Source organism: Platichthys flesus, chromosome 19, assembly GCF_949316205.1.
Source record: "Platichthys flesus chromosome 19, fPlaFle2.1, whole genome shotgun sequence".
Taxonomy (NCBI): Eukaryota; Metazoa; Chordata; class Actinopteri; order Pleuronectiformes; family Pleuronectidae; genus Platichthys; species Platichthys flesus.
The window spans coordinates 12,573,666-12,599,658 of NC_084963.1; the positions used below are offsets into that span (position 1 = coordinate 12,573,666).

Here is a 25,993-nt window from a genome sequence, read left to right on the forward strand (position 1 = left end):
ACACGAGGTTGTGCTGCGTTCAGGGAATGCCTTCAAATGCACCACTCAAAGAATCATTTGACAATTCATATAAGCAATTTAGCTTATTTTGTAGAATCGAAGGACAATTCTCTTGCTTAAATACAACTTTACTTTACACAAAAATAAGAAGTTTAAGTATTTCATTTAGTTGAAATAGCGGTTTTTCAAAACAGTTTTCTCTTTTTTTAGTGAATGCATCACAGTCGGTATTCTACGGTAGCCGCGTGGGTCAAACCTGTCATACCGTCATCTATACGGGGAGATGAATAAACGCTCTAGCCCCATCTTGGCTCTTTATTCATAATAATAAGCAGCTTGTGTCAGCTTTTTATGACTTGACATTGCTCGTCCACACGTGGGCTGTGTTTTCTGGGGACTAAATGGGCGGAAAGAAGAAGAAATCGGCGGCTCCGGTGACCCCGGCGGCGGCGGTAGCAGCAGCCGGCAGGAGCTGTGCTGCTGCTGCGGCGGGGAACATGGTGGCGGAGGAGCCGAAGAAACAGCCAGCCAGCAACAAGCCGGCTAAAGCGGCCAAAGAGAACAAGTCGAAAGGTGCTGATGCCTGAAAACTGCACTCTGACTGTGTAAAAAACTTGAGACAGTGAAAGTGTGATGCTACCTGGGCCGACGAGAAGCTCAGAGCCTCAGTCTGATAATACTGGTCTTTCTGTATTTTACAAGGGTTTATAATGTTGTGCCACTTCCTTTGTGCAGTGACTTGATCATACTTGTGTTTTTGCTGTGATCAGCCCGTGTACTTACTGACGGTTGTGCACATTCACTGCAATAACTTTGCACACGGGTCCCTCTGGTTGTCCCTCATAGTTTCTTAGAGTTCATGTTAACCAAAGACCATAGGCTACACCTTTTCTATAATCCATTTTCCTTCTTTGAGTTTCTTTTTGATCAGATGAGAAAGCTACTTTCTTTACAGGCTGGTAAACAGACAGTGAGGTCTGGTAGCTTGTGGTTGACGTTTACCTGAACCTGAGATGTTTTCCAGACCAAAACATCCTTTATATTTGGCATTTGCCTTTCTCAGCCATTCATTATTCAAAAGAATGGACATACTGCATGACAACAACATATCTGAGATAGAGTAACATAAACTAGAATGGCACTCAATGGATTTTTTCATCAAGATCAGATCCATGAATGGTTGCCTGGGAAAATGGTAAATATGTAAAAATACCGGCCAAGAGATCCGCTACAAACTTAATGGGCACCAGCCTGACCCATGCCAGATCCAAGTTTGGGAGTGTGTGTGTGTGTGTGTATGGTTCAATGAAATGAACTGGACAAACATGAAGTGTTAACATGCCCTGCTCTGTTGTGTCCTTCCTCCAGCTCCAAAGACCTACAGCCTTGCCAACACCGCCCAGGTCGACACAGGTGGCGTCTCAGACAAGTCCATTTTGAAAGTAAGCTCACCACTGTAACCTGCTGTAGATGACCTGTCTATATACTCTTCTCACACTGAAGAACGTTTGAAAGACTTGGTTAATGAATGGGATTTGACACTTTCACACAGGTTGCTATCCAGGCTGAGCTGGAGAAGAAGATCATCAGGCTGATCAATGACTTCAGACGGGAGAATGGAGACAAAGGGCCCATATCAGGCAGACTCACAAGCAAGAAACTGCTGGTAAAGACAAAACTGCACAGATTTCTATCCTTATTTTGTCTTTACAGACATTGTTATAGCTGTTGCTTTCTTGCTGTGCTCTCAGGATCTGTACACAGCTCTGCAGAAGTTTAACTTTAAGCGAGAACACATCGAGGAGGCGATGAAGAGCAGCGTGCTCTACGGAGGAGATCTCCTCTCTGCTCTCGACTGGCTCTGCCTCAACCTCAGAGATGGTAATAGAGCTTAAGCAGATTTTGATATAATCGCTGTATGTTAACATAATTTATTCTGAAATTATTTTCTAAATTTACTGTCCGTTTTACCAGATGAGCTTCCGGATGGTTTTAGCCAGCAGATGCAGGAAGAGAACCAGAGGAGCAGGCCTAGGTACCAGCCTCCTGCTCAGGAGAAACCTGCAGCTCCGAGCCCCAAAGCTCCCAACAGCCCCCCCAAAGAGCCCACCAAGGTTCGTGCACTTATTAGCAAGCATGTGCTGGCTGGACAATGTGTCCTGTCCTGTTATATAATAGTTTATGACTGTGTTTTTGGGGTGGGTGTGTGCCAGGCTACGGAGAAGGATGAAGCTGCAAGCATGAAGGACTGGATCTTGAGGTATGCAGCGCAGAGCAGCGATGAAGAGGAGGACGAGGAGGAGGAGGAGGAGGAAGGAGGGAAGAAGACTTCGCGAAACCCTGAACTGGAGGAAAAATTTGACCCAGTAATTAAAATTAATGTTGATATATATAAATATTTGAAAGGTTAAAATGATAATTCAACATTTTGTGAAATTTACGTCCTTGTTGAGAGTTACTTGAGGTTTTTTGTTTTTGTAAATATTTATATTTAACATGATAGCTAGTGAGCTTTACTGGTGCTGGTGGGCAGATTCTTTTGACATTGAGCCAGGGTATCTGTGTCTGTCCATTTTTTGTTTTTATCCTAAACTAAGCTGAGAAACAGCTTCTTATTTTGGGATTTCTGATGCTAGAGTTGGCCTTTTTCATAATTTTATTTTGAAATGTTAATCACGTTTGTGATTTTTCTCTGGAATATGAGCCCTTTCATGGAAAGTTACTAAATTTTTCTGTTTGTATAAAGGTGGGAACTTGATAACAACATTAAGTGTCATTATGTATGTGATATAATGTGGTCGCTGTGTAACGGTGCGTGTTATTTCTTTGCAGAATGACCGGTATTTGATCCTCACTGCTCAACTCTATGATGCTAGAGAGATGGCGGCTGTTGCCAAGACCAAAGGAGACAAGTCGGGCCAGAGGATGGCACAGGACAGGATACGCATCATACAGCAAGGTGTGTGTGTGTGTGTGTGTATGTGTGTGTTAATTACTAATCTTTTTTAACTACTTTGTCTCTGACACAGAATCAATCTGTTTTGTATTTTCCAGAAATGAAGCCACTGGAGTCTCACCCAATGTTCAATCCAGCTTTAAAAGTTGGAGACGTCCCTCAGAAGGAGAAGAAAGTGCTTCCTGCCAAAGACGATAAAGAGGGCATCACCTTCAGTTTATTTGAACAGGCTGAAAAGGAGCCACCTGCAGAGAAAGGTACATCTGGCAAAAAAGTTCAACTTATTTATTTGATTCAACAAAACACATACACCTTCTTTTATTTACAGGTAATTGTAAATACTAAGTATAGTGAACCATAGCATTAAGTTGCAATTGTATAGTTTAATATACTTCCTACTACCATATAATATATTCTGTTTTCATAATAGTCATACCTACACCACTGACGATAAGCAAATTTTAAAGTACGATTTATTTTATCGGACTTGTAGATTCAATCCAGTGTCACCTTGGCTTGTTGACTGCTCACATAGATTAAATGAATCATTCATCAAAATTGGAGTTTGTCTAAAGTATATAAATATTTATGGAAAACTTATAAAATGCCCAAGACTAAGAGAGATGCAGTCAGTTATGTGTGTTGTATAGGGAGGAGACGTTCAGGATGTCAACTCAGAACCTACTATTGATCATTTGGTTCCATTTTTCTCTGCAGTCCCGAAAAAGAACGAGCCGAAGGACATTCGTAATTTTGACTACACGGCTCGCAGCTGGACCGGGAAGTCTCCCAAACAGTTCCTCATCGACTGGGTCCGAAAAAACCTGCCCAAGAGCCCGGCGCCGACTTTTCACAAGGTCCCTGCTGGTCGATACTGGAGAAGCAAGTATGTTTTGTAGCTCTGTGTGAGAGACAGATCATCTGAGGATTTAAATGAACTGTTCTGCTGTTTTAGATTCTTTAAAGACTTGTAAGTGAATTTAGAAACATGTTGCACCCATGGGATGTGTTTTTTTCATCCACCAGGGTGCGTGTTCAGAGGCTCGAGGATGTCCTGGAGGTTTGTCCCACCATCGTGACCGAGGACAGCATGCAGGCTCAACATCTGGCAGCCACACTGGCGCTCTACACCCTGATTAAGGGGCAGGTACTACATATTACCATGCTAAAGCTTTCCTGTGCTGCTGATCACAAATTTTGCTCAGTGTTTTTTTTATTTCCTCTCCTCTCTCGATCCTTGCCCTCTCAGTCCGTGCACCAGCTGCTTCCACCCACCTACAGAGACGTGTGGTTGGAGTGGCGGGACAACGAGCAGCAGCAAAAGGAAGAGACCCGCACGGCCGCCAACAAGCCCAGAGACCAGTTTATCTCCCGGCTCCTGACGAGACTCAAACAGCAACAGAATGAGAGCCAAGAGCAGGAGTCTGGATCCCACGAGCAGGCTGGGCCTGGCCAGGGGGGGGACGAGGAGCCTGAAGAGTCGTGGGAGAACCTGGCTGCTCTTGATATCAGGGAGGGAGGAGAGGATATTGAGGACAAGAGTGAGAAAAAAGGAGGGAGGAAAGAAGCTGCAGGAGCACTGGAAGCGTCCAGGGAGCTCTTGATAAAGCTGAGAAAATCCTCGCTTGCCAACAAACTGAAGGTAAATACACTTAAACTTTTCCCCATAGCACAGTTTGTCCAAAATAAAGCCAAACATTTAACGTGTATCTGATCTTTAAGGCAGAGCGAGAGCAGCTCCCCGTCTTCCAACACCGACACCGTGTCCTGGAGGCTCTGCAGCGCCACCGAGTGGTAGTGGTTGCTGGTGAGACGGGCAGCGGGAAGAGCACTCAGATCCCTCAGTTCCTGCTGGAGGAGCTGCTGACCGGGGGCAAAGAGGCGCGGCCCTGCAACATTGTGGTGACCCAGCCCCGCCGGATATCTGCCATGAGCCTGGCCTGCAGAGTCAGTGAGGAGCTGGGATGTGAGGATGGACCGGGATCCAAGGTGAGAGTACATTTTTGCAGCGACCTCGCGAGATGCCTCTAACTCAAACGATAAAACAGTAAAGAAGGTACACTGACACCTGCTGCAGCGATCGTGCTTCATGTTGAAATCCCGTTTCAGTCGTCGCCGTGCGGGTTCCAGATCCGGATGGAGAACCAGTCCGGGGAGTGGACCCGTCTGCTCTACTGCACAACCGGGGTGCTGCTCAGGAAACTCCAGCACGACCGACACCTCAGCTCCCTGACTCACATCATCGTCGATGAGGTACTAACCCTTTATGATCAAAATGCCTAGATATGTCCCGACCAATCAGAATGAGACGGACACTTCTAGGCATTTATAATTGTAGCAAAATGCCTAGAAATGTCCCGACCAATCAGAATGAGACGGACACTTCTAGGCACTTACCATAGTAGCAAAATGCCTAGAAATGTCCCGACCAATCAGAATGAGCCAGACACTTCTAGGCATTTATAATTGTAGCAAAATGCCTAGAAATGGCCCGACCAATCAGAATGAGCCGGACACTTGTTGGCACTTATCATAGTAGCAAAATGCCTTGAAATGTCCCGACCAATCAGAATGAGCCGGACACTTCTAGTAACTTATCATTGAGGCAAAATATCTAGAAATGTCCCACTCTCGGTGTTAGGGAAGTACAACACGTTTGACACTTGTATGCACTTTACATTAAAGCAAAATGCCTAGAAATGTCCCACATTAGTGGTTAAGGAAGTGCAATACTTGGGACACTTCTAGGCACTTATCATTGAGGCAAAATGCCTAGAAATGTCCCACTCTTGTGGTTAGGGATCTGCAATACTTGGGACACTTGTAGGAACTTATCATTATAGCTAAAATGTCTAGAAATGTTTAATTTAACTCCTCACCTCCATCTTCTCAGGTCCACGAGCGCAGTGTGCAGTCCGACTTCCTGCTCACCATCCTGAAAGATGTTGTTATGAGGAGATCTGACCTGCATCTGATCCTCATGAGCGCCACAGTCGACTGCAACAAGTTCTCCAACTACTTCAACCGCTGCCCAGTGATCAACATTCCGGGCAGGACTTTCCCAGTGGAGGTGAGGGTCATGTTTCATTGCACACTCGCACAAACACACACATCTAATTTAATTCCTTTGTCTGTTTTAGATGTTTTGGAAGGTTTGAGAACAAAGTAACATCACAGATGGCACTTTTTGAATTTCATCCAACAGAAATGACCCTGAGGGTCCTGGCAGAGGAAAGCTGGATGTACTTTACTCATCCTCCTGTGTTCTGTGTGCAGGTGTTTCATTTAGAAGATATAGTGGAGCAGACAGGGTACGTCCTGGAAAAGGACTCGGAGTACTGCCAGAAAATTCTTGAGGACGAGGAAGAAGTCAGCATCTCTATCTCACAGAAAGGCGGCAGGACGTCACAACACCAGGTAATGTCGGCTCTCTGCAGCAGGAATATGTGAGACGGTTTGTTTATGAATCTTGTTTGTTGAATGATTAAAGAAGCTGGTCAGAGCAAGTCTAAGCAAGTATCACAGGTTTCAAATCCTAGGTTCTTTTGACCATATTAAACTTGTGCAACAAAATAAGCAACAATTATAGAAAAGATTTGGGTAAAGGAAACATTTGCAGGTATTATTCATGTGCGATTTATTTATTTAAGAGGCCGTCACAACAAGCAAAAGTAATCTTCTATGACAGGAGGGCCTTGGTGGCATGTGATTTGATCAGACTTGATAAATTGTGGTCTCCAGTCCAACAACTGTCTCTGCTAAACTGTGATTGTGTCACATCCTCTTTTCCTGCCCACTGTAAACCAGTCGGTGTGTGGGCATGCAGGGGCTCATGCAGTCTGTAACGTTGTGTTGCCAAACTTGCCGCTTAGTTAATCGTTGTGTTTCTCTGTGTTAAGGAGGTGATGTTGAGAGACTCGTCCGGAGGCTGGGACCTGGGCCCTGACCTGGACCACTTCAGCAGCAGGACCCGGCAGGTGCTGAAGTACATGAACCCTAACAAGATCAACATGGACTTGCTGGTTGACCTCGTGGACTACTTAGGTACATGCTTTTTTTCAGATGGCACCGTTTCATACGTGTTTGTTGTAGTTGTGTGTTTTAAATTTAAGTGGTTTTGTTTTGTGTTTCTTACAGACAAATCCCCACAATTTGCTGTTTTGGATGGAGCCGTTCTCGTGTTCCTCCCGGGTCTGGCTCACATCCAGCAGCTGCACGACCTGCTCTCTTCAGACAAGAGGTTCAGGAACAAAAACAGGTGACATACACTCACACAAACTAATCTGAGGTTCCATAGTCCAGTATACACTTGACCTGCAGCAACACCTGAAAACTGAGGAAATGGTGCAATATACCTATCTTACTTTTTAGGTCAATCTCACCGTGAGTTTTGTCTCTTTCTTAAAGGTACAAGATTGTTGCTCTTCACTCCACTCTATCGTCCAAGGACCAAGCTTCTGCCTTCACAGTGCCCCCTGCTGGAGTTAGGAAGGTACTACTAAATTGTGTCACAATGTAATAAAGCATCCTGAAAAAAGTGTATATTGCAGATTCTAGATGATTATTAAAAATAAGTGATTTCATTGATTAACTTAAATATATTCATAAATAATAAACATCCCTCCTCTCTTTTTTAAGATTGTGTTGTCGACTAACATTGCTGAGACGGGTGTGACTATTCCTGATGTTGTGTTTGTCATCGACACTGGGAAGACCAAAGAAAATAAGTAAGAGCTCATGAACAATAGAAAAAGTTGAGAGGATTCATATCAATAATAACTGTCTTAACAAAATGTCATAGCAACCTGTTTTCAAGATAATAAATCTGTTGTGTTGCTCAGGTACCACGAGAGCAGCCAGATGAGTTCACTAGTGGAGACATTTGTTTCTAAAGCCAGCGCCCTCCAGAGGCAGGGGAGAGCAGGACGTGTCCGACACGGCTTCTGCTTTAGACTCTACCCAAAATTCAGGTATGGAGCTTGTCACTCACTTTACAGAGAAGCGATAAAGAACACAAATCATATAAAGGACGTGTCTGATCTGTTCCGTTTGTTCTCAGGTTTGATTCCTTCATGGATTACTCTATACCAGAGATACTGCGGGTCCCGCTGGAGGAGCTCTGCCTTCATATCATGGTAGATAAACAACACTCAGTTGCACAGAAATAAAACTTGACAAAAAAACACTGGTTACTTAACATAATGCCTGGTTCTTTGGTAACAGAGTGGGGTGTTTCCAAATGGGAAATCACCTCGGCTTGACCAACTATGGAAGCTCCACTGTTGACATGTCTGTTGGAGCTACCCCTCATATTTTCGGCCAGCCCCTCCTGAATCATTCTCGCTTTCTTCCTGTGAAGAAACTACAGCGAAGCTCCCTCCGCTTTATAGGCCACCTTTACTTGCCTTATTGAATTTTTCTGTTGCCAGGTTTCCCCCTAATCCCTCCACCCTCCCCTCTCGTAGAAATGTCAGTACGGCTCCCCGGAAGACTTCCTGAGCAGGGCCCTCGACCCTCCTCTGCCCCAGTCGGTCAGTAACGCCGTCAACCTGCTGAGGAAGATCGGTGCGTGTCACCCCAGCGATCATCTCCTCACCGCGCTGGGACACCACTTGGCGAGTCTGCCCGTCAACGTGAAGATCGGCAAGATGCTGATCTACGGAGCCATCCTCGGCTGCCTGGAGCCCATAGTGAGTCTAACCTCCTCAATATTATCAGAAAACAAACGCCCCAGCTGCGAGTGCATCTGCTAGTGTCATATCTTGCAATGAATACTAATGAAAGATTTGATTCAGGCAACGATCGCAGCAGCCATCACTGAGAAGTCTCCCTTCTCCACACCAATGAATAGAAAGGAGGAAGCTAACCTGGCCAAAGCTGCACTGGCATTAGCCAACTCTGATCACCTGACGATATACAACGCATATCTGGGGTATGTGCGGCTCTGAACATACATTTTAAAGCCTGTGTCTATTTTACTTTGAGGGTATTTATGGATTAAGGTGGTGCGGTGGTTAGATGGAGAGGCTTTTAATCTAATAAGCCATGCTTCTGTTAGCAGGCTTAGCCATAGTGCTGTAGGGAGGAGTAGTAAAGAATAAGAGTAGTAAAAATACACTTACTCAGGAGAAATTAAACACTTATTAAAAATAATAACAGGTTAGACTGGTGCAACATCAAACTTGTTGCTATTGTTTGCTACAGCCGCTAGAAAGATCATCTACTGTACATATAATACATTCACCCCTTTCCTGTGCCTCATCTAGGTCTAGATCCTGTTAATTGATTCACTGTAAGAAGAAGACAATTTTTTGTCATATACAAATGGAAAATATTGATAGATTCGTGAAAAGGTCTAGAATTTAATTTGGTAAACATTTGGGGGGTAACCCTCTAACAGCTCCCTTCAACAATCTGTTGCCTTTAGGAAGAAAGGCTCGGTGACAGCCTCTCTGATGAGACTGGACCTGCTGTGTGCTGACCTGTGTTCTTGTGTTCACCTGTCATTAGGTGGAAGAACTCACAGACTGAGGGAGGGAGAGAAGAAATGTCCTATTGCAGGAAACACTTCCTCAATCGCACAGCACTCATCACAATAGAGGTATCGCTTCCTCTCATTCGTTTTCAAGCACACTCTCATCTTCTCATCTCTTATTTTAACACAAATCATGCCTTCTTCCTTTTCCCGCCCTGTGTTCGACGTGCTCCATCCAGGATGTGAAGCACGACCTGATGAGGATGATGGAGCAGGTGGGTTTCTGGTCGTCTCGCTCCTCTTCTCACTCCAAGTCGCAGGCGGCGGTGCTGTCCAAGCAGCAGATGGCAGTCCTGAACGCAGCACTGACAGCAGGGGTCTATGACAGCGTGGCCCGGGTCTTGTGCACCCCCTCCGTGGACGTGCTCGATCGACTGGCCTGCACGGTGGAGACGCCTCAAGGCAAGGCCCAGGTCCACCCCTCATCGGTCAACCGCCACCTGCAGACACACGGCTGGCTGCTGTACCAGGAGAAGGTATGGACGAGGAGCGTGTGACATCTGTTTATCCGTGACTATCTGCATATCCGTGACATATCTGCATATTCCGTGGCATATCTTCATATTTGCATTTTTTCCTCAGCTGTTTATATATATTTAGATATATATACATTATATTCTATTTTATTCTATTTTATACTATTTCTATTTTATTTTATTGTATAAGTTGTAATTACTTGAGCATTGTTAGAAGAGAGCCTGAGACTCAAGCAGTTCACTGCCCCGACTGCTTAATGTTATTGTTGTGCATTTGACAATAAAAAATCTTGAATCTTGAATCTACGAGGTCTCACTTGTGCTAATTGCTGCTTGTCCTCAGGTGAAATACACAAGGATCTTCCTGCGGGACACCACTCTGATTTCTCCATTTCCCATGCTGCTGTTCGGAGGTGACATCGATATTCAGCACAGAGAAAGGCTCATCTCGCTGGACGGGTGGATTCACTTTCAGGTCAGACGTCAGATGGTTCGGGGATTTGTTCAAACTGGTGTCAAAGTCTTTTCCTCTTCCATTCCTCCTGTTGCAGCAGAACTTGTTAAAGAAAAAGGAAAGCTGTGTTTTTCTTGTTCTGACTCAACCTGCCTGCCGTGACAAAGTCTTGTTTATTTTCATCAGGCTCCCGTACGGATTGGTGTGATTTTCAAACACCTGAGGAAGCTGATGGACTCTCTGCTTGAAAAGAAACTGGAGAATCCGAGGATGAGTCTGGAAGGTAAAACCATCTTACTGGTTTTCTCTGCATTAAGCAGCACAATGTCTACATGGCTGCACTGAAACTCATTAACAGTAACTGTAAAATATTTAGTTTACTTCATTCTGACACAAACTAATATTTAACAATTTAAATTAAAAACCCAGACAAATTGCTTATCTTCTTTTAAAATACAAAAACTGGGGGGGTTAATACACAGACCTTGATTTATAATATTATATGGATGCAGTCAGAGGTATAAACAAATTAAAAGATACATATATATATATTTTTTTTTTTGTTGTTGTTAAATCTGTCTCCATCTGATCCATTCTATCTCTGTCCATTCCAGGTGACAAGACCATCCAGGTGATTCTGGATCTGATCAAATCAGAGCATTCTATGTGATATCAACCATTTCACAGACGGAGCCTTCAAACCAGGATCTTTTCACAGAACGTTTCCATATAATGACTCTGATGCTCCGCATAAACACAGCACCCACTGGTCAGATGGGAGTGTCCAAAGGATGAACTATAAGTCATCAGGAACTCGCACTCACATTGAGGAGGAGCGTGTAATGTGAAACCCTGGAATTTGAGCATAAAAATTATAAGAAGTTGCCAAATGCAGTTGGAATAAAGCTGTTTTAATTGTCATTTGAACCATTTATTGTCTCACGGCTGACAGTCGATTTAAAACACTGCCTTAAATGTAATATAACTTTTAAATAGCAAAAAGAGAAAGAGCCTCACAGTGTGCTACAGTGTGCTAAGTTTAAATTGTGTCCGGTATCATGGGGGTCAACTGCAGCTATAATATGTGTAACCTATTACAGTATCATGCACCAGATGATGTCAGGACATGGAAACAGATGCCACATTTAAGTAAATATCACGAAACACCAGCTCAGATCAGCTTTTTTCAATTCCTCTTTATTCCTCCAGTTTTAAACGTCCTGACAGTTTGTAACACACAACCATTAAGTCATTAAATCATAGTGCAAAACTTCTAACAATTGCAGACTGTCAAAGTCTACAATGTCAGTGTAGACAATAGACCTTTCTTAGAATGGAAATAAGTCTGCGGGACAGATTGGAACTGGAACACGGTCTGGTATTTTATATCCTGCACAGCGCAGGTACAGGAGATAAGAGTATTCAGGTTCAACTCAGCTGACACAGTTTCTCATTATGTGAATCTCTATGTAAAATTTCAAATAGAACATAGATTAGATGCATCTTCACGGAGGATAGAGCTCTACATCCCGGTATAGATATCTGAGTAGGAAGTTGATGCAGAAATGTGTTAAACGTCACTGTTTTATGTTTTTGTATACTCTTCTAAGCGTCTGTTCTATTGCACAAAACATTTTAGCAAGTTTTTTAAAAATACACCAAAAATCCCTCAAATAGAATAATAATGTTTACTGAACTGTTTATAACACAGTGAAATGTGTTCAAAGTACCAGGTGATCTCAAATGAACCATGTATATGTACACAGTTACTCATTTTCCACCTGGTAAAAGATTATCTTCACACGGAAGCAAGAAAGAGGAAGTAAATGATCATAGATAAACTTTGTGCCTGTGACAAAGCTCCAGCTCTGCCAGGGACACACAGTAACTGCTGCAGCGTATCTGTGTGTCAGAACTGGACGACACTGTAGCCTGCGTCCTGCACTGTCGAGTAGATCGTATCATCTGGAATCAAAGCACACATCAGACACACCATTGTTCATTATGATAAGCACAATCGTGCAGCCACGCTTCAGTTCGTGATAAAGCCTCACGCTTCTATCTCTCCACGGAAATTACCTTTCTTTTTATACACACTGACACTGGGACCGCAGTAAAAGTGGGTCACTTAGGCTCTCATAGTGAAATGAACTAAATGTTTCAACTAAATTCCCATAAATGCCCAGTATTCATGTTAAATTACAGTGTGCATGTCTTTGCCACTAACAGCTTTCTCTAACCATTAACTCCAAATATACAAAAAATGAATTTGTAAAATGAATAGACCATTTAAATAAGTAGAATGTCACTCAGGAGTGGGCACACACCAAATTTGACACACAACATATCAGTTCCCTAACTGTTCCAGTTTTTTTTTCGAGATCATTGAAATTGTAAAAAAAACAATCTATCTCTCAGTTGTGATAATAAAATCCTGGATCCGACACTTTTTTCATCGGAGCTGTGGTTTAGTCCGCGCTCGCAAATCAATTACTTTCACCAATCGAAAAGAGTGCTTGATAGAAAAGTTTTCCATATTTTTTGCACCTAATGCGGTGGATTACATTGTATTAGGATATACCTTTGATGAAACCAGTGCTACATGCGCTGAAAGGGGGTTCTACCTGTCCTGGATGATTCTCTATTCTCTATTTGCATCTATAGAGAAGAAAGTGGTGCATGTCACATCTGGTGCCCCCCCCCCCCCCCCACACCCCTCCCTCTCTGCCTGTGGTTTGCAGACGTGCAGTTTCACGATCACACCCTGTTTGCAACCAAGCCTCCTCAGCCACATTATCATAGCAAGCAACACACAATATTAAAAATAAACAGGAAACATACCCGCCCTGCTGTGTGTTGGATCAGGTAACGGCCCCCTCCTGCAAATTCACCGAACAAGGAACACAATGAGAGCACACAGTTGCAGTTAGAGGAATAAGCAGCCTTATCTTGTTTACCTGGTGATTGGTGGAGGCAGTCGAGAGGGTGGAGCTCCATTGGCAGACTTCTGACCACTGTAGAAGTTCTCATACAGAACTGAAGCTGTTGGAGAGAAAAAAGAGGATACTGGTCACTCGCTGGTCACTTGTGGCACGGTGCATACGTGTGTGTTGAATTACTATCATCCTCTTCTCAGCTATTGTTTACTATGATCTGCAGACACTGTCCAGAGATGAACTTCTACACATGCAGCACAAGGTCAGAGATTGTCTGATTGGCTCTGTGCAATGCCTGATTCGGACATTTGCGTTCACACACTTCATGTCTCGAAAGATTCAGGGTTTGCAGTGCACGTGTGAAAGCTCAGTTCACGTGTACTCTGGTGCATCATCAGTTCCTGCATTCATACCTGGGGGTCTATCACCGGTCCGCCTGAGGTTTACAAAGTGTTCGATATCTTCCTGGACGTCACACTGTTCCAGCGACTTTCTCACTTCCTCATACAGCTGTTGGCCCGTAGCACAAGAAGAAGGACAGACACAACATGACCAGGTCGCAGTTAAAAAGTCGTCCAAGAAAGTTTATAAATGTGACATACACTGTACAAGAGCTATTTTTTTTTTCTTTTTAGGATCACAGTTGCCGGTTTCCATCCAATTGGCATTTAGCAGCTTTAGAATGAATATTCTGTCATTTTTGTGTCCATCTGACAAATTGAAATCCAGTATTTACTTTACTTTTAGCTCCTTTTTGGTCTCCACCAGCTCCTGAGGGAAACCTGTGGCTCTTAAGCTTCTAAATGTTTCACCAGCCAGTTGCAAGAAGTTTCTGTTTGGTGCGAGGCAGGTAATGTGGGAAAATGTGTTTATTATTGGTACTTTTTTACGTGTAAATTAATAAGAGCGCTAACAGTGAACCAAAACAGAAAGATCCCAAAACACAACACCAAAACAAGGAGCTAAAAGATGCTAAAATGACACATAGAGCTGCAGGGTTTTAATACAATTCTCTTCGGATTAGTGACTATGAGCGACCCCTTTCAGTTTATGCATGCTGAGTTGATCCACTGCTAATATATAGTTAAGGATAACGGCAGCTTTACCTCGTCACCGGTCACACACTGCTGGGAGAGCTGGTTCAGATGGGTCCACACTGTGTTCCTCAGAAAGTTGATTCGCTCCACAGATTGTTTTTCAAACAACTGTCAAGGAAAAGTTTAAGCTACTATGATGCACGTTCTATTTTCATTTAATCTTGAATGCTATAGAGTCCTACCTCACAGGCCTTCACATGTTCCTTCATCCATTCGTCTGTGATCTTCCCCAGTGTGGTCACATTCTGCTGGTATAGCCTGTCTGCCAATCAAACACACAATAAACGGTATAAATATGATATAAGTACACAAACAAATTAATAATATTACTATTGTTACATACTCAAGGCAGACTGGTTTTGTTTTTTAGAATCTACGAGAGTTCCTCACACATCACTGACATTGTATAGGACTGATGATGGCACTAAAGAAACATGAACTGAAACCCACCAGAAGAGAAACAAGCTCAGGGATCACCCAAATAAGTAGGATTCATCCTCTAGGGGACATGAATGTCTGAGTCCTTGACACCAATAGTACGGTCAACCAGTTTGGATAAATCCCGAGAATGCACCCTGCCTATTATCAATGTTTGTTCACTTACCTGCTTCCTCTGAGTTCTGTTTTGCTTGCTGCGATTTTGAGTTGAGCTGAAGGAGGATGAAGAACATGTGAGCAATAAGTCTTCATCAGTAGTTCAACACATCACAACCAACAAATACAGAAAACACTGCTCATAGGTTATTTTCATGGACTGTATTATTAGATTGAGGGCATGACGGCAATATGGGTCATAGCCTGCATTCTCTGTGTTAGCATGTCAAATGTGATAGTGTCAGTTATTTTAGGTAGTTCTTGTTTTTTCCTTTTTACCGTAAGTTTGGTTTTAGTTCCTCCGAGGTTAGAATAGACTTTCCATGTTTATATTTTCTTGCTTCTTCAGTAAATATTATAATAAGTCTGTAGAAAACTCCCCTGTACCTTCTCCATGTGCTTAGTGTTGTTAGTGTTGGTGTTTCGGTTCACATTCTGATCGGCTTCTTCTTTATCTCGGCACTTCTGCTCGTACGTCTTCTTTGACTGAGGACAACACCATCATCATCATCATCATCATCATCATGGAATGTTAAAGAGAAGTTTATGTCTTTCTCAGGTTCAATCTACTGGCATCAGCTCTGTTGTTGGCACAGCCTAATTTTATCCTGATTTGCATAGTGCCCCACACGCACTTCTTCTTTTGACTGTACTTGTCATGTGTGAAATGAAGCCCCGTGGTTCACTTCCCGGAGCGGTTGACCCCACTTCCTCCACCAAAGGGGAAGAACAGACACTGAGCTTCATTTTCACTGCCGTCTCGACACAACTGAAACTCATCTGACACGAATCACAATTTGTACTGGTGTCCAGCGCCACTGTTTATAAAAAACACTTCTGGTTTTCTCTTGCATCCAAGCTTGGGTCTGTTTGAATATAGATAACAGGAGGTTTGGCAATTCAATCAATATGGAGTCTGCATCATCGATAAGCTGATCTTATCCATATCAGAGGTACAAAAGTGTCCTTGTGCTTTATCATTTCCCATTGAGCTTATGCTTTTACATTCTGACTTACATCCATTGTCTTCTTGTACTGTGAGGACTTCTGTTTGTGCAGAGCATCGATCTGTTGTTCAATCTGAAAACACAAGGTTGAATTTAGAGCCCAACTTATCCTGCATTGCCTCAAAACTAACTTATCTCCATCAGTTCTGATCCGACACTTTGTCACCGTGTTGCATTAACATGTTGTAAACAGAAATGTTCTGCAGACTTGACACATTAAACAGTATATATTCAATGTATAGTTTAAAGGAATTGTTGTTAAGTAACTGATTAAAGTACTGTGTTGCGGACAATGTTAATGTGTAACTCAATTCTGATATGCCTGGATCCTGATGGCTTGGGCTAAGACTTTGTACCCTTGGCACCTAATTTCATGTTAAAAATGATTTGGATGTGATGTACTGTATGACTGCATTTGATAAAAGGAAATAAAAAGAAGTAAAAATAAACCAGGATTAGCACCAAAAATGCATCTGTTCCTTGATATTAGAACTCTTATCTGTGTATGCCAAAATATATTTTTAAATAAATTCAACAAATTTTGGGAGATATCTCACATTGTTAAAGAAAAAGATAAATAAATCCCACCAATACACAAAGTTTAAAAAAATTGGTTCAATAGTTTTTGCGTAATCCTAATGAACAAAAACAGACACACAGGCAATGAAGGCTTAACGTCCTTAGAGGCGATAATAAACCCACCGACCTTTTTCCTCACGTCTTTTTGCTTTTCCCTGAATTCTTCCAGTTTCTTGGCCTCCTCCCTCATACTCTGTGCCAGCTGTAGGTGTGATAGACTCACATGTTCAGTCTCTGCAGGGAAAAAAAATCTTAGAATTTAAACAACAAATACCCTATGACTACATAATAGTGGCTTTTATTAGGACTCCAAAACGTTAAGCTCACTCACGTAATTTGAACACATCCAGGGATCTCTTCAATGTGCTATGAGAACAAAAGGAATAGGAATAATAAGTGGATTTTAAACATAAAACAATCTGTAACCTATTAATTCCCACTAAACCATGCATGAAGAAAATGTGTTAAAATTACACCAGGACATTATCAGAGACCTGGCTTTTCATTGACTACCGTTTTATTATTGAGGAAAAACAGTAACTTCTGTCTTTTCTCAGTTGTGGCTTATAAATATTGCAGCAAAGCCTCCAAGCTCATACACAGAAACACCTAATTCACACTAATAGACAACCATCATTTCATCAACTCAATAAATAATAATATCATGATATAATAATTCATATTTGGCTGACCCCACCTCCCCCCCAAGTCTTCCTTCCAACTCCCACTTTACTTCCTTTTAACAGAAACCACACACAGAAAGGGAACTTGACTGATACAGAAACAGCACCGGGTCAAAACTAAACTAATAAAACCGGATTAAAAACTCTATTCAATGGAATCTTGCAAACGAATGCAATCCTTATTTCCACATTTTAACAAGAGTGAGATTGATTCTTCACTCGGTGACCAGACTCTGTCTTTGCTTTGACCTGTTCTGCTGCATCACTGCAAAAAAAACTAAAGGGAAACACAGATCGAATTGTCTCACTGTACAAAGAGCGACTCTGGTTCAAACACATATTAACAGCACAGCACGGAGGTTGCTTACTTCATCTCATTGTGTCCACACACCTTCTTGGACAAACCCAGGAGATCTTTGGCGTACTTCTCTTCAATTGAAGCCCTGGACGATAAATTCAACACTGAGTCTGGTGTGCCAGCAAATACAACATGCACAGTACAGAAGGAAACTTACAGCTCATAAACTGCAAATGAAATTACATGAAAAACTACACTGATATGTGATATGTCCTACAGGCAGACAGACAGGATCTCAATGACGTTGACATGATGCTATTTTTAATACCTGAAAAAAAACACACAGACACACACACACACACACACACACAAACACACTCTCTTTCTAAAGAGTGCCACAGCAGAGTCTGCTTAAGCATATTATTCGTTAACCATTATAAACTTTTGGTTAAACATTATAGAGTGGAATAATTGTATTTGGCATTATTGAGAAATAAAAAGATAAAAAATGTAATCTTATTCATATTTTTCGATAACCTCCTGGAGACACCCATAGTTGAAGGCTGCTTCCTGGTAAAGGCATTAAGGGAAAAGAGAAACAGGAAATAACCACTTTGACTGAGTTTGCACTTGAGGAACTGAATTCCTACGTCTGCCTGTTCGAAGCTCCTCAGGGACTTTTAATATCACTGTTTATGTACAGTTTTTATCACTGTTGTTTGTTTGTGCATGAAGGAGAAAGGATGGAATAATGACACAAATATAAAACTTCAGCACTGCAGGTCAGAAGCTCTGTTCATAAATTTGTTCTACCATGGTGCATTCCCTATTTTCAATTTCTATTCGCATTCAATTTAATTTTAAGTACGATGTTAGGAACAAATCATATTCGAATTTTACTCTAATGAGGTGAATGTAAAAAATATGTGCTTTGGAAGCTTTGGGGATTATTTCTAATATGGGATGTACTAGAGCAGAATTCACATTAATGTTTTCAGGAGACTGCACCGCTGAAACCTTTTAGAAAACATAAGGAAATCATTTTGATGCATAACAAACAACACGGAGTAACTTTTCTAAAAAGTTCCAAGATGTAATAAACTCAAGACATCGAGGTTCAACTTCTCTAATCAATCGCATATTCCTGCTGTTACTGTCGCCAAGGAGATTACAACCAGGACTTCGCAGTGACTCATTGTGTTCACATCTGTAGCCTTGGATAAAAACTTATATATTGACTATCTGTTTTACAGCACAACTCATTGTATGACAACTATACAGCTCGCACCCTGACTACCAGCTTGAGCAGAATTAGCATCCATCTTTTTCTACATCTTCTCTCATACAGAGCTTTGCGTTACCTGGCCTTCAGGAAGTCCTCCACCTCCTTGCACGTCCTCTTTCCATCATTGAGATACTGAATGATGACATCATATCCTCCAGTGCATGTCAGGTCAGAGTTCTGTCAATAAGATGAAGACAAATAGACTGTTCAACTTCTTTGGTTGTAAAACAAATACCAGTTGGGGATATTTGTTAAGATAAATACTCTAAAACCACTTTTCTTGTTGTAAACAGACAGTTTGTGCAGATCTTTGCTTCACAAGCACATCAAACACTGTTTCCTGATTGAAACCCTGTTCGTCCATGTTAGAGAGGCCGACTCTGCTTTCCTCTAACTTCACACATTGCACCACGACACACACACACACACACAGAAATAAACACTTAGACATTATGATCTTTCATAGTGACTGTAAATTGGTGTTTTGAACTGCACATCTCCATAATTAAGATATGAACTCAGACTAACAGCCTATAATCATCCAAACCATGTGAATGGCAAAATCTGTAGGTTGTTGACTTTCTGTCTGGTTCCGGTTCTTTACTTGAGTATCTTTATCTATGATAGTTATTATGCAAAACATTTTAGAAGATATTTTTATTAACAGCGAGTTACTTTGCAAATTGTCACCTCACATACAAAACTTATACGATGCACTGTTACAGATAGAGGTACCTGAATATATGTAAAAGATAAAGTTGGCTCCATTTGATCAAACTAGACCAGTAATATGCTACTTTCACATTTATTCATATACAAACATAACAAAACTGGCTGACATATATGTAAAAGTTATTGTTTTTATTTCGTGTGATACTTTAAATAAAAATGAGTCATTATAGAATAATCTTTGAAACTGTACTTATAACAATGCTTCGGCTTCTGCAAACTTTCCAATGCAGTACTTTTACTTGTGCCTGAGTATTCTTACAATTTTAAAAAGCTACTTTTACTTCAATAAATTATCAGAACAAATTTTTCCCTTCACTGCATAAACCACCTATTAAGAGCTTTTAGATGAGGCCCAAAACATCACAATTTGAGAGAAACTATGGTCAAAGAACAGTGAAATTAAAATTTCATTCAATTTATTTTTGTACTTTTGTCGACTGAAGTTCAAATTAAACATTATAATAAACAAATAAACCCAGACCATAGAACAGAAACTCACCCAGAAGAAATCTTTGAAGCGCAGGTTTTTCATGGTGGATAAACGACGCAGTCCTGATGTTTCTGGAGCTCGGACTCAAAGCGACGCTCTACTTCTGTGCGCCGCACGTCGAACCCACGCATGCGCACTGCTGATGATGACGATCCCTCCTACACGTGCACCTTGTTTACAGCCATGTATGGAAGATTTAAAGTGGTAATGAGCAAATCTTTATTTATACAGAGCATTTCTATACACAGAGGCAGCAGCCACTAAACCATGTGGATAAAAAGTAAGATACAAAAGATCAGGAGGATTGGGCTAAAACCACTTAAATAATATGAATAAAATAAAGCTATTAAAGAAGTTGAAATAAAGATTTTTTTTTTTAAAGGAAGAGGAGCAAGAATAGGAGGATTGGGTTAAAAATAAAAAATAAACTATAATGGAAACGATAAAGATAAAAAGCTGGACATAAAACAATAGGAGGATTTGGTTAAAAATAAATTGGCAGTGGTTTTCCAGTTTTTATGCAGTAAAATGGGTATTTCTCACAAATTTCTGACATTTATTCACTGGACCATCACCCAGTTACTAAAGAAAATTATTTCCGGATTGAACCGATTCATAGAAATATAACAGGTCCAATCATCAGCTGAACAATCATTTTAATACCACAATCATTTCACCTCATTTACTATAAACATGAGTGGGCTGCCCTCTGGTGGATGATTATGATCGCACATTGTAAGCAGTTGATCAGTCAAGTTTTAGTAAAATTAAAATCTATTAATTTTTCCCTAAAGAGTCATATTAAAAGACACATAACAATAACGTTTTTATGTACAGGAGAAGAGAAGAGTTTTTAAGTACAAAGGTAGTCCAAGTACAGTATTGTTGTATATGATGTATAATTATTACTGTTGCCTTTATGACATTTACTGCTGGTCAGTTTATAATGACATCATATCTTAGTGTGTGAAACTGTAATTTTAGTGGTGGAGTAAAAATTATATTTCCAACAAAGTAGCTTGATTCCTGAACATAGTTTAGATGAAGTACCAATACTTTAAAATTATATTTTGGTACAGTGTTGGAATAAAAGTATTTACCTTTCCCTGAACATGCCTGCTCTTGAATCTCAAAGAGCTCAGGAATATGGTTTTACTCTTTTTTCAACAATTATCTTTCACAATTACGTTTTGATGACTCATGCCCATTTGATTTAGAAGCTTGAACATTTGGTGAATTACAACGTACTTTAAATTTGTGTGGATGAATTCATAAAAACAGTGCCATCGGTTTAATCTTGAGTCTATCTTCACAATTCTTTTTTTTTGTTGTTGTTATTCGTATTGCCTTGATATCACAAGGAAGTAAAATATGTCAGACTAACTGGTGCTCTGCCATGTCATCAATGTCAGAAACCTGCAGTGTGTAAATATTGAAGTACCCTCCAATAGACACACAAAGCCTACACACACATCCACACACCTTGTGGTTGACACGATTTAGGTAGGACTTTGTACACAGTACAATCGCACTGACACCACTCTTCATGGTATATTTACAATGAATCTCTCTCCCTCTCTCTCTCTCTCTCTTTCTCTCTCTCCCTCTCTCTCTCTCTGCACGACATTCAGGATGTGGTAATAAAGACGACCTTTACCTGCACTCTTATCTGTATCGAAGTTCCTTTTACATTCAACAGGAACATGGCTTTGTTAAATAAAGACAACATTTACATAAGTCATATATTAAGAGTGACTTGTACTTTATTTATCACTATTTAATGTTTAATTCTTATTCCTGCACGTTTAATAAGGAGATAGTGGACTTTTTATTCATGTACTATACAGTTACTTATTACCTTACAGACTAAGATTTCATAAACTAAATACGCCACAACAAGTTGATGAAATTAAAATGGTGTCTATGATTGAACCTCAGGTTCCACGTGTTCTTGGCACATGACCGGTGAATCAGTTTTGTTACGCCACACGTTTGTGATGCAGTTACGCCCCAGTGTGATTTCCCCTACGGGCTCCTCAGATGGTTTCGGTTTTGATCTCAAAATATGAACTAGTTATGTTTCTTCTGAATGATCAATATACAAATCTTTAGACTGATTAAAAAAGATAACAAAAATAAGGACAATCCCCTGCTATGTATATAATAGTTAAAACTACAGTAATTGTTATTTGCTTTAACTGAATAATGGATGTGTTCCCAGCAGGTTTTCATCCTTCTGCCTCGGCTCCTTTCTCCTTATCTTAACTTTAAATTGTCAACTCTAATACGCGTTATTTCCAGGGAACTTCCCTGTTCAGAGAGGAAGACAGCTGCAGGACAGGTTTCAACATGTCCACCATGCCTGTAGTGTGCACGGTGCTGAGACTTCATCCGTGGTTCCTCTACAGAGGGACACACACACACACACACACACACACACACATTCCCAAAGTAAATACTTGTACATTACAGTCTCTGGTGCACTTCTAGGTCATTGCCTTGGAGGGTGAAATTTACATTAGAGGAGGTGTCCCATGGATGAAATGTCTCTTTGTTGTTTTGTTAATAGTCAGTGATAGTTATTACAACTTGCTGTGTAACACTGACCTCTCTGTATGAAGTTACATACCGGGCTATAAAAACAAGCCACGGGTCTGAATGTCTTTTCGTCACTATCTCTCCCCATCAGGACAAACAATCAGTAACTATTGCTGTTGTGAACTTAAACCTTGAAACGATTGGAAACATCTTTTCTGTGTGTGAGTTCTTCGAGTGCACCTTGCTCCCCGGGTCACAACACCACTGGCCACGTCGCTATTTTCCATACAAATTTAATGGATCTTCCCATACTGTCAAATTCCTAATTCGGTGTGTGTATGTGTCAATAAAACCTTTAAGTCTCACGTGATCTGCCCACATAATCGTACCATGTTGATCAAAAGTGAAAGCATGAAGCACCCGTCAGGCCCAAACAGTGTCAGCACAAAGTTAACAACAGGCCGCATCAGTTTAGTTTCCAATAACTACATGGTAAACAGAGAAGCGTAATAGCTACGACTGGGAGGAGCTTGGCTCTGACTGCAGGGGATTCCTCAGCTGTATAACTTACGTCACCACCAGTATTTAAGCCGGCCCCGCTATCTATAGTTCAAACCTGTTCCTTCTTGACAAGCCACAACCACAGAGCTTCGAAAGCGCAAACAGGAAGAGAACCAACTGGGACTATAAAGCAAATTTCTTCTCTTCTCCCTCACAGGCAGAAGCATTATGGCAATGGTTCCCCAAGGTGAGTATCTAAGAACTTGAACTGGCTTTAGTCAAGCTTCAGTTTTCAATTTGATCATTGATTCAGGGACTCATCCATTGTTTCTTCCCCCCACAGATCTGAGCACTGTTGTTGTTCACTGTGCTCTCGAGCTTCGCCAAGCTGGAGACGAGCTCTACTGGAGATACAAGCTGCTTGAAATACTGATCAGGAACTACAAGACTGTGGCTAAGATCAGATGAGACATGGAGTCGGTGGACGTCAACGTGAATCGGATATTGCTCGACTCAAATTCTATCCGGAGAAACTTCTCGGATACAAAATAACCCCTGGTGGCAAAATGGTGGCCCTTAAGTGGGATGTACATACGCTTGTGGACACGCCCCTACCGGCTTGCCGTTCGGTTGAACCGTGTCCTGTACAGGAGCTGAGCCCAGCTGTGTGGAATGCTGCTGAACCACTGGCACTCACACATTCAGCCTGGACGAGGGAGGTACTGCTAGATGCAAGTTAACCAATGCAGATTGTCACATGTCCTCTGTACACGTGACATATGTACATGTATATTGCGTCTCTCATGCATGTCATGCACTCTGACACTGTCACATTTTGTTCACTGTGACTTGAGCATGTATTTTCGATGTTGATCTTATGGGAAGTGTATCATGAGGTTCTAATAAATATATAAAAATAGGTGCCTTGTGTCATGTGTGATTGTGGAAGTGGAACTGCTTCAGGCCGGTTAAAGGTAAAAAGATTTAAATACTTTCTTGCAGGGAGTTAGTAAACTGATACCACTCTTCGGTCTGTGCAGTAGATATAAATCTGTATACACACGCACATCCGTCTATAGTGGTGAGGACACTCATTGACATAATACTTACCCTATTACCCTAATACCTCCCCTAACCCTAGCCCAATCGTAACCCTAACCCTAAAACCAAGTCTCAAAGGTTAAGTGTGTAGAATTTAGGGACATCTAGTGTTTGGGTGTCCTGTTGCAGCTGAACACCCCTCACCTCACCCTCTCCTGCCAGATCTTAAAGAGAACCTTTGGTTGCCTTCAGTTGTCATAAAAACTCAAAAAGTGTTTAGTTTGTCCAGTCATGGCTACTGTAAAAAAAAACATGGCAGCCTCAATAGAGAGGATGTAAATTTAAAGAATTTTAATATAAAGCGTCAATTCTAGGGTAAAGTAAACAACAATTTGTGCAATTTGATGAAACACACTAGTGAAACCATCACTAGCAACATGCTGTATTCAATTTCTTCCAATGGATCCCTTTCACAAATTCAATGAGCTAGGTGTTGTTATTTGATACATTTTAAATGTATAGTATGCATAGGTGTCAAGTAACGAAGTACAAATACTTCGTTACCTTACTTAAGTAGAAATTGTGGGTATCTATACTTTACTGGAGTATTTATTTTTCAGACGACTTTTTAATTCTACTCCTTACATTTTCACGCAAATATCTGTACTTTCTACTGTTTACATTAAAAAAATAGCCTCGTTACTCCTATTTCATTTTGGCTTGTTTCCATTCCGGTTTTTCATCGTTCAAAAACACACAAAAAAAACAATTTTTTTTTTGTGAGACATTAAACCCCCCTCGTCGCTCTGGAGGAGCGAGGAGAGTTTGAGTTGGGTGCCCGCTGCACGCGCTGGGTGACGGCCGCCACACAACCGCACAGGCGGGTTCCGAAAAGGGAGGAGAGCAAAGGCAGAGCTGCGTGCGGTGTGCGGCACAGTCCTCGCAGCATCCGCCATCCTCCCGCCTCGGCTGACGCGCCTCGCTGTCAGCTCCGTCGGCCAACGGAGCAGGCCGGCAAAGGCGCACGGAGGTGGGGATGGGAAAGCGGAGAAGGAGAAGGAGGCACCGCACGGTCGTGGACAGTGCTCAGACGAAGTGGAGGAGACAGAAAAATAGAAGGAGTGGGGGGGTAGGTGGGAGAGCACTCGCGTGCCACACCAACACAACCCCGTTCTCGGGAAACACGCTGGACCGAGACCCTTCGAATCAGGCTGTAGGGGAGAGCGGGGTACTGGGCACATTTTTTACATTTGCTCCCCTCTAGGCGAGCTAAAATGATATATCAGTAAAATGTACACATTTCCCAAAGGGCAGTGAAAATATAATTGTTTTAAAAAAAGTGGTCTTGTGTCGCACTTTACCCCAGCTACGGGGTAAAGAGGTCCACTTCCGGTTTCCACTTTAAAACTACCATAACAACACATGTTGTAATAGTTTAAATCCCGACAGCTAGATTGACAACAGGATTGGTCAATTTATGGTTATTATGATTCATGTGATGTCTTGCACACCCTAGCTTACCTGCACATTGAATCTCTGTCCAATTGGCAGGGACGTGGGTATTGTTTTTCACTGCTTATTCAAATGCCAGTTCACCGCACTTAACTGGAGCAAGGCCATGGAACTGGTCAGCTATGTTTCAAGTGTTTGGCAAGCTCCTCCTCCATCTCACCTGTGAATATTTTCTTTACCTCAGCTACTGCACCCCAGGCTACTGATTTTATTTCCCCTTTCTCTTTTTTCTTTATGAATCTTTTGAGGGTTGTCTTATCAATATTTCTATCTCTTCCA

The 25,993-nt window shown here is 41.6% G+C and overlaps 2 protein-coding genes and 1 long non-coding RNA gene across 4 annotated transcripts; 2 read left to right on the forward strand and 1 right to left on the reverse strand.

Annotated features, from left to right (window-relative positions):
* The first annotated feature begins 255 nt into the window (after positions 1-255).
* dhx29 (DEAH (Asp-Glu-Ala-His) box polypeptide 29) lies at positions 256-11,342 on the forward strand. The gene is made up of 28 exons (XM_062412862.1): positions 256-573; positions 1,369-1,442; positions 1,553-1,666; positions 1,752-1,881; positions 1,975-2,114; positions 2,214-2,366; positions 2,833-2,959; positions 3,055-3,213; positions 3,674-3,842; positions 3,983-4,103; positions 4,206-4,598; positions 4,679-4,945; positions 5,066-5,209; positions 5,850-6,026; positions 6,233-6,373; positions 6,856-7,000; positions 7,094-7,214; positions 7,364-7,448; positions 7,595-7,683; positions 7,798-7,926; positions 8,016-8,091; positions 8,422-8,646; positions 8,752-8,888; positions 9,467-9,557; positions 9,671-9,967; positions 10,311-10,442; positions 10,608-10,704; positions 11,036-11,342. The coding sequence occupies exons 1-28, from the start codon at positions 402-404 to the stop codon at positions 11,089-11,091; spliced, it is 4,161 nt and encodes a 1,386-aa protein (XP_062268846.1). The 5' UTR covers positions 256-401; the 3' UTR covers positions 11,092-11,342.
* Positions 11,343-11,592: 250 nt separating this feature from the next.
* pstpip2 (proline-serine-threonine phosphatase interacting protein 2) lies at positions 11,593-20,272 on the reverse strand. Of its 2 annotated transcripts, none has more exons than XM_062412864.1 (14): positions 20,132-20,272; positions 18,977-19,077; positions 17,686-17,760; positions 16,966-17,000; positions 16,774-16,868; positions 16,066-16,128; positions 15,436-15,534; positions 15,059-15,104; positions 14,637-14,716; positions 14,464-14,562; positions 13,771-13,867; positions 13,379-13,463; positions 13,263-13,300; positions 11,593-12,386 (listed from the first exon to the last, which is right to left on the reverse strand). In XM_062412864.1, exons 1-14 carry the CDS (start codon positions 20,162-20,164, stop codon positions 12,331-12,333), a joined length of 1,002 nt encoding a protein of 333 aa, XP_062268848.1. In that variant the 5' UTR covers positions 20,165-20,272; the 3' UTR covers positions 11,593-12,330. The 2 variants fall into 2 exon arrangements, with proteins under 2 accessions (XP_062268848.1, XP_062268847.1); XM_062412863.1 differs by having other exon boundaries at positions 16,762-16,868.
* Positions 20,273-23,281: 3,009 nt separating this feature from the next.
* On the forward strand, positions 23,282-24,081 carry LOC133975115 (uncharacterized). Its single transcript, XR_009924735.1, has 2 exons — positions 23,282-23,408; positions 23,505-24,081. It is a non-coding gene; the product is annotated as an uncharacterized LOC133975115 (long non-coding RNA).
* Positions 24,082-25,993: the final 1,912 nt, after the last annotated feature.